This window comes from Pholcus phalangioides, unplaced genomic scaffold (genome assembly GCF_987345545.1).
Source record: "Pholcus phalangioides strain wild (caught in Gottingen) unplaced genomic scaffold, Ppha-v1.0 ptg000003l_1, whole genome shotgun sequence".
Classification (NCBI taxonomy): domain Eukaryota; kingdom Metazoa; phylum Arthropoda; class Arachnida; order Araneae; family Pholcidae; genus Pholcus; species Pholcus phalangioides.
Window position 1 is genome coordinate 49,874,040 of NW_028301596.1, and position 7,468 is coordinate 49,881,507.

Below are 7,468 nucleotides of genomic sequence, written 5' to 3' on the forward strand. Positions count from 1 at the left end.
CTTCCTCAAACACATCAGAACGTTCTCTGACTGTATTCTACGAAAGGGAGGTAAATGACTAAGAAATACAAAAGGAAGAAATTTTTTTTTTTGGCCCATGAAAATTAGTGGACCCTGGGCACGTACCCGGTTTGCCCATGCGATAAACAGGCCCTGGTGCGTACCAGTAAAACCTAGGTTCTACCAGTGTTCGGGCTTTTACCGTAACATATTCATTTCGTGTTATGTATTTAAGTGTTTTTCTTCCCCCATCCCATTTTCACTCATGCGCCTATATCTCATTCTTTTAAGTCTTATTCTTCCTCTTGCGTTGCACCGAAGCATAAGTGAGAGATTACTGTGATTTTGATTACTGTTATGTTAGTTTACCCGGACGTTAGTGTAGGCCTATATATTATATTCAAAAACGTGTTTACAAGAAGGGCTAGGTGAGTGGGTGGCAAGTTTAAAGAGGCAGAAAATTTTAGTACAGTGATTTCTCACTTATGCGTCGCGGTGCAAGGGGACAGGAAAAAAAAAGATGCACAAGTGAGAGAGGCTGATTTCCACAATATTTTGACATTGTTTTAAAAGAATCTATTCACAAACTAACATCTGTGCGTGTTTTTATCTGTTATTTGAGAGCGCGAGGAAACAACCATCGCGTTTAAATTACTCTATGTAATAATATATAATGATGTTTTGATGTTTGATATAATACAGTCAAACCTCGTTAGTGCGTCACCCGGTTAACACGTCACTCCGCTTACCGGATCACTGTTTGGAAGTCCCAGTTACCCTCAGGCAGGAATGGGCACAGCTATGGCTTACTCCGTTTAACGAGTCACTCCGCTTATCAAGTCATATTTTTGCTCTCCCAAGAGTGACTCGTTAACGAGGTTTGACTGTATATATAATGTGTGTATATATATATATATATATATAACTTCAAGTTATCCATTTGCCTTTTTCTGCTCCAAAAAATGGTTAGTTAAAGCTGTGGAATTTCTTCGATGTGCTTTACGGGCCCATAATCAATTTTAAAACATCCTAAACCAGTGTTTGTTTCCTAAAATGGGCAATATCGCCCTCTGGTAGGCGATGGAATGGTCCAGGGGCACGATAAAAGCTACGGTTATAACATAGAATTAATTCTATAGGCTTGTTTGAGTTGGGGCGCGATGAGAGGAAAAAATTTCTGAAGAAGGGGGCGATGGAACAGAAAAGTTTGGAAAACTATGTCCTAAACTATATGAATTTATGCAGTTGAATATCAAAAGACAATTCAGACACATTTTCATTTTCGAGCTAGAGAAGTTGTAAATAAAAAGTTTAAATCAATGTTATTGCATGAATATCCAACTCAAAAGTAGGTCCGGATAATTACTTCATATTTAATTTTCTGGGCTTCGTATATCTCTCTAAGCGAACTCCATATTTCAAAAATCGAGAATTCAATACAATTTTTAAAATTATTGATGTGGCAGAAAACCCCACTAAATTTCCGCATTTATACAGTAAAATAGACAATTTTAACACTGATTTCTATGGGGGATCATCCTTTGCCTCACCCTCAAAGTGATGCTGCTGATAGTGATCATTCAAGTCGGGTCCCATTTGGTATATATGCAAATTTTGGCGACGATCGATCTATCTAAAATTGTAGATTTGTATAGAGAACACACACACACACAACCAATTTTATATACGCGCGGCGCACTCGACTTCACCAGAAACCGCGTGGCGTGAGGCGTATTGCGCTCTCCAGGGGAAACGGTCGTACAGCTTTTCTTATTGGTGAGTGGACGGCGTGTCGCGCTGGGCGATTCACGTTACACGCGGCGCAGAAAACCTGTTCCTAAGCACGAAGCGAACTTAAATCAATTAACGTTAAATTGAAATTAAATCGGTTTGAAATTGGCACTAAAAAATATTTTAAATTATATAAGTTGTTGTGCCACCTATCTGGTGAAAATGTAAACTAAAACTCTGCTATTTTGTTTCTAGTGTGTTAATTAATCAACAGATGGCAGCAAAAATATATTCTCCCCTTTTTAAACTTTTATATTTTTTTCAACAGATGTCAGTATATACTCTATGTATTATCCTGATTTTTCTCCAAGTTCTCAGTTTGAGTGGCAACAAAATTTAAATTCTTTAAGTCAAAGCCGTCCGGTGCGTCTCTTATTTTATCCTGGCTCAACAAAGAAGTTTTAAGTTATCCTAACGTTTTCTTAACCCGTAATATAAAGTTGTGGGTAGGTACCGCCCACTTGTCTCGCTTTCTTGGGTCCTCCAGGTCAGGATTTAGGGTGAGCTTCATGACCGAGTGTTCTAGTTTGCTCCTCATTTTGGTTTCCGTGTAAATTTGTAGAGTCCTTAAGCCGGGTTTTCGTGCTTAGGAACAGGTTTTCTGTGCCGCGTGTAACGTGAATCGCCCAGCGCGACACGCCGTCCACTCACCAATAAGAAAAAGCTGTACGACTGTTTCCCCTGGAGAGCGCAATACGCCTCACGCCAGGCGTGATTGGTAGGTGGTTTCTGGAGAAGTCGAGTGCGCCGCGCGTTTCACCGATCTCCTCTTCCTTTCCGTCGTGTTTTCTTTCCCTTGCTTTTAAACCGGAGCATGCAGACGACAGAATGGCTGATGCCAGGGCCATATACTGTACAGCGGGCCTGATCTGATGCGCCACGCTAGGAAAACACGTTTTTGCCAACGTGAAATGATCCAGTTCGGTTCACACGCGGCGCAAAAAATACCTATTCCTAGGAAAACCCGGCGTTTTATTCTTACCTGTAAGCTCTTTTCCTATGGCGTCATTTTGAAGTTGAAATGAATATTCATGTGTAGTTTTTACTGGCAATCTTTAACGGCATGATGGCTTTTTTTCCTAATATATGAATTACTTTTTTCTCACCAAATTGTTTGTGATGTCACCAAAAAAATTAATAATGTCGCCAACGTTGTTTTCGAGATGACAGTTCTTTTCGTTCGCTATTTTGTTTCTGCTGTCATGTTTTGCCTCGCGTCCTTTTTGTGTCTTTTTTTTTTTTATATATTGCCGCCATGGCCGAGAAGGGAGTTGATTTGTTGTCGTTAAATCCAGACATCCGTAACTGACACTATGGACGCCGAAAAAAAACAGCATAAAAAGCATAATGGAAACAAAACGGTATAAAAAAATAATAAAACCAAGGCTGTTTTAAATAATAAACTGATCAGGGCATGAAAACCTCTCCGGGTTCCATCAATAAAAATGTACACGATTAAAATGATATAGTGGCTAGTATGTAATAATTATTATATATTAGCTATAATAGCCGGCGTTGCCCAGGTTTTCTTCAATGAGGCTTTTTGGATCATGTGATATCTCCCTCTTTCTTTGAGAGACACACAAACCGTATCCAAGTTAACCAATAACGAAATAAACCTCACGCATATACATATCTGAGACGCGTTGTTAGGGAACCATGGTAACCAAAATAAATGTTCCGAAAGTGATTGAGGTGTTAAAACCATTGTTGCCTGACTGTTTTATGCCCTACTCTGACAGAATTTTAAAGTAGCGTAGATCAAGTCTGGTCTCATTTGGTATATATGTAAAATTTGGCGACGATCGATCTAAAATTGTAGATTTGCATAGAGAACGCAGACATGTAAAAAATCAATTTTTTTATATATAGATATGAACTATATAACCTGATAAGAAAATGCTCTAAAACGAATGACAAAATGAAATGGCTATTTCAAATATTAAAGAAGGAACCCGTTTGAAAAGCCTGCAGAACTAGTGCCACCTGGTATCTATCATTCTAGAAAGCCAGAAAAGAAACAGCGACTAGCTCAACGTGGGTAGAATGGTCTAGAAAAGGTATAGTAGCCCAGTGCTATTATGTCGACACTGGCAACTTATTGTCGGAAAAAAGTTTCCAAGGAAATCTGGATTATACTGCAGCTGTTCCATTTGTTTTCATCAGTTGTAGCTGGCTGGGCTGAAATCCATTGTGGATTTTTTGTTTGCAGCAGGGTTTGATTGGCCAACCTGCAGTGTTCCGATAAAGTTGTCCCCGCCCCACCTGTAATATTAGCCCTGGCTTTTCTGTTGCTGCCATGAAAAGAATGAGCACTGTGTGCACGATTCTTAGGAGGTGGTATTTGCCTAGGTTCTCCTGAAGCAAATACTACCTCTTAAGAATCGTGCACACAGTGCTCAATGATAGAATTTTTTTTTTTTATACCAGCAACAACTGGGTTGTTGATGAACTGAATGTTTCCTATTTGCACCAACCATTTCTTCTGCACGGAATCATCCTTTAGACTAGGGAGTACCGTGAACTTGCATATCTCTCTAGTCATTAGAGTGCTGGCAACAGGTCTCTTCTGTTGTCCCGTATATTATCTCTTCAAGAATTTTTCCTCTCCACTGCCTTCAATATACCTATCTAGTATTTGTACCCAAGAAAAGAAAGCATACATAACCCCCCGCCCCCCATGTCCTATAAAGTTAACGAAGCGGGAAAATTATTTTTCTCATAGCAATATATGCAGTTTTTCCCCCTGACAAAGTGGTCGTTATTTGAAAATTGTTGTGTGGAGGTTTCTTGTAATGTTAAGCCTATGTGATGCTTTCGGCTCCAATACAATGTGGTGATTAGAGGATGTTTTACTGTATATGTCCGAAGTCCCCAGGACCATACTAAGGTAAGCCCATGCTTCAAGGCCGGTTTAAGAGGAGTAAATGAAATTTTTTGCATGATTTAAAATTACATAGGTGCCGAATTTCTCTGACCTTTCAACTGCCAGGGAAATCTTATTTGCCCTTTAAAGTCGTCTTTGCCTGTGTCTTCCCCCCCCCCTTCCGAAAATGAGGTTGCACGCATAAAGTAAATTGTCACCATTGTGTCACATCACATTGCAATGTTTCATTTTGGTGAGGAAAAGGCAAAATTAGCAGAACAGCCAGGCTCTATTCATGATATACTTTCCGCTCATAGATTTTGGATGAGCCAGCCTGGGATTTCAAAGAGCTCTAGAGTGTTGTGTGTACTTCCACAATGCATAGAGCTCTTCATTATATGTTGTTGCATTTTGTGTACCAGCTTTTCATGCCGCTATGTGTTTTTTAGAACCTTTAGCTATTTGGAAATCAGTTTATGCGTAGTTCTCCTTGGATAACCCGAAACTCGGTTAATTGAAGCCCTTCTGTACTTCCTTTTCACAGAGACCACCCAAGAATGAATCTTCAACTGACAGAGATAAAAATAACATTGGTTTACGGAAATTTTCCCGTGACATTTCTCCTGCCCTTGCCATATGAGTGATCCTTTTTTTGGTTCCCAACTTTGAGGCACAAGTGCGAGTGATCTCATCGAAAAGTCTCACCACTGATAGCAACAAGCCTACAACAGTACAATTATTCAATCATTGCACTTCACTTGTAGTAAGAAAAATTTATGGCAGCACACAACACATAGCAAGCATTACACACAAAAAAACTTTGTCAGGTTCACTATACGTACATGCACATTTCAACATGTACCAATTCGTTAGACGTTCCCCAGCAGAATATGGGCAAAGTGCATGTGTGGTTTATTAGTAGTACGAGTGATCAAGTGAGTTGGGCATTTACTTCCAGACATCCTGCCGTACCAGATTCAAAAACAGAAAGGAGGATGCCTGCGACTTCGCATACCCCTAGTGATTCGCTTATCCCAATTCTCACAATAGATGATAGATCACTATGCCGACCAAAAAAAAAAAACAGACGACAATAATTTTTCCCAACAGTTTTTCAGAACCGCTAAAAAAAAACCAAAAAAATTCTGGGAATTTCAACAGTTATTGGTGAGTGTATGTATGAAAAAAAGCACAAGAACACTCGTATCAGTGAAGAAATATGTTTTCCCCAGAACAAAAAATAATTCCGGAAACCTGAAAAGTAGGACAAAGGGGCAAATTTTCCGAAACGTAGGAGGGCGCTTGAAATGACATCAAAAAAGAGGACGGTCTGTAACCGTACCTGTGAGTATCCATATGAGTGATTGAGTGGGTGAGCATTTGAGTGATGAAGTGAGAAACTGTCATTCACTCAGGGCTGTTTTAAGAGCACCATGGGCCCCCAGTCCAAGTGATTTTCTTAGGCTCTACTTGTAAAATTCTCGAAAATTTCACTGAGTTCTCTCATTTTTTGTGAGGTCCCATGCGTTAAGACTGCACTGCATTCACTCAACCATGCAATTACTCACTCATGCAGTTTCTTATGTGGTTATTCATACAGTCCCTCACTCATAGAGTCAATCTCACTCACTTGGTCACTCGTTCAGTGTCATATGGTTAGGGCAAGCGAAATATCGGAGGTAAAATTTTCACATCCCAAACAACATTCCATAGGTCGTTTTGCATTAGGGCTGTTGCTCTTTACAAAGAAAAGCATATTTTAGAAATAATCTGATATATGTGGATAATTTTCTTATACTTGCTTTCTGAATTATTTCTCTCTCGCTAGTTTCACATCCATGTGACAAAGGTCTTGAAAGTGTTGCCATGGAGTGTAGACTGAAGACACATTACTTCGAAGATGTTATAGATGGACTGTCTGTTGGGTTTTACATGATAACTATGAAGGATTCGCTTTTCGTGTGGGTCGGTGATGATTGTGTGTTCAACTCCATGTCCGTAGCGATGTCCTCGCCGTACCAGAAAATGCCGGTCGCTTCACCGCTCATGGGTGAGTTTTCTAATTCAGAGAGCTGTTCGCTCGGAAGCTTCCTGTGCGTGAAACTGGGGAAACCAGTTTTTGCATGTTATAGTGTGAAGGACAAAGAATGTGATCGTTTATCAAAAGTTTCGAGTAGGATTGTCCAAGAACTGAAAGAAAAACGTGTTGTGTGATGCATGAAAAGTATCAATGAATCTTTTATGTGTAAGTGTGGGAGAAAAAAATATGTAACGGATGTGTTGACAGCTAAGTGAAAATGTCAACGTTTGTAGTTCATTTTCGCTATTTTGATACATCATTTACAGGAGCCTTATTTTCAAAAAAATATCTTGATCTTCGTACAACATATAATGTCTTTTTTGTGTGTGTGGAAAGGCAGCCAATCTCTGATGTAATAAATCAGATGGGACCTATTGGGGTGGATCAAATTCAAATGGAAACGGATGTTTTTGTAATTTGGTTTATTTTTGTGTGGGTGTGGCAAAACTTTGTGTACAGATAGAGCGGGAGGTAAGGAAGGCAACACCCCCCCCCCCCCCCAGCGTCAAAGGTAAAGCCTACTGATCAAATGTATTTATGTATATATCCACTCGTGCAGCACTGGCACAAGCGTTTCGACGAGGGACGGGAATCTGTGAATGATGATGCATGACCTGACTGATCGAAGTCACCTTGTCATCACAGGCTTAGGTTTAAAGAAATCGACCAAATGATTAACCCAAACAGACAATGCACAGAAAGGGACATCAGCAAGAAGGCGAGATTGCGTT

At 39.8% G+C, this 7,468-nt stretch overlaps 1 protein-coding gene across 2 annotated transcripts; it reads left to right on the forward strand.

Moving 5' to 3' along the window:
* The first annotated feature begins 2,140 nt into the window (after positions 1–2,140).
* LOC149088762 (proteasome assembly chaperone 4-like) lies at positions 2,141–7,121 on the forward strand. 2 transcript variants are annotated; one of them, XM_089249825.1, is made up of 2 exons: positions 2,141–2,237; positions 6,486–7,121. In XM_089249825.1, the coding sequence occupies exon 2, from the start codon at positions 6,524–6,526 to the stop codon at positions 6,869–6,871; it is 348 nt and encodes a 115-aa protein (XP_089105951.1). In that variant the 5' UTR covers positions 2,141–2,237; positions 6,486–6,523; the 3' UTR covers positions 6,872–7,121. The 2 variants fall into 2 exon arrangements, with proteins under 2 accessions (XP_089105951.1, XP_089105959.1); XM_089249833.1 differs by having other exon boundaries at positions 2,157–2,291.
* The last annotated feature ends 347 nt before the right edge of the window (positions 7,122–7,468 follow it).

Excerpts from the sequence above, each read along its gene's own strand:
- LOC149088762 (XM_089249825.1), top strand. The coding sequence starts at position 6,524 with ATGGAGTGTAGACTGAAGACACATTACTTCGAAGATGTTATAGATGGA.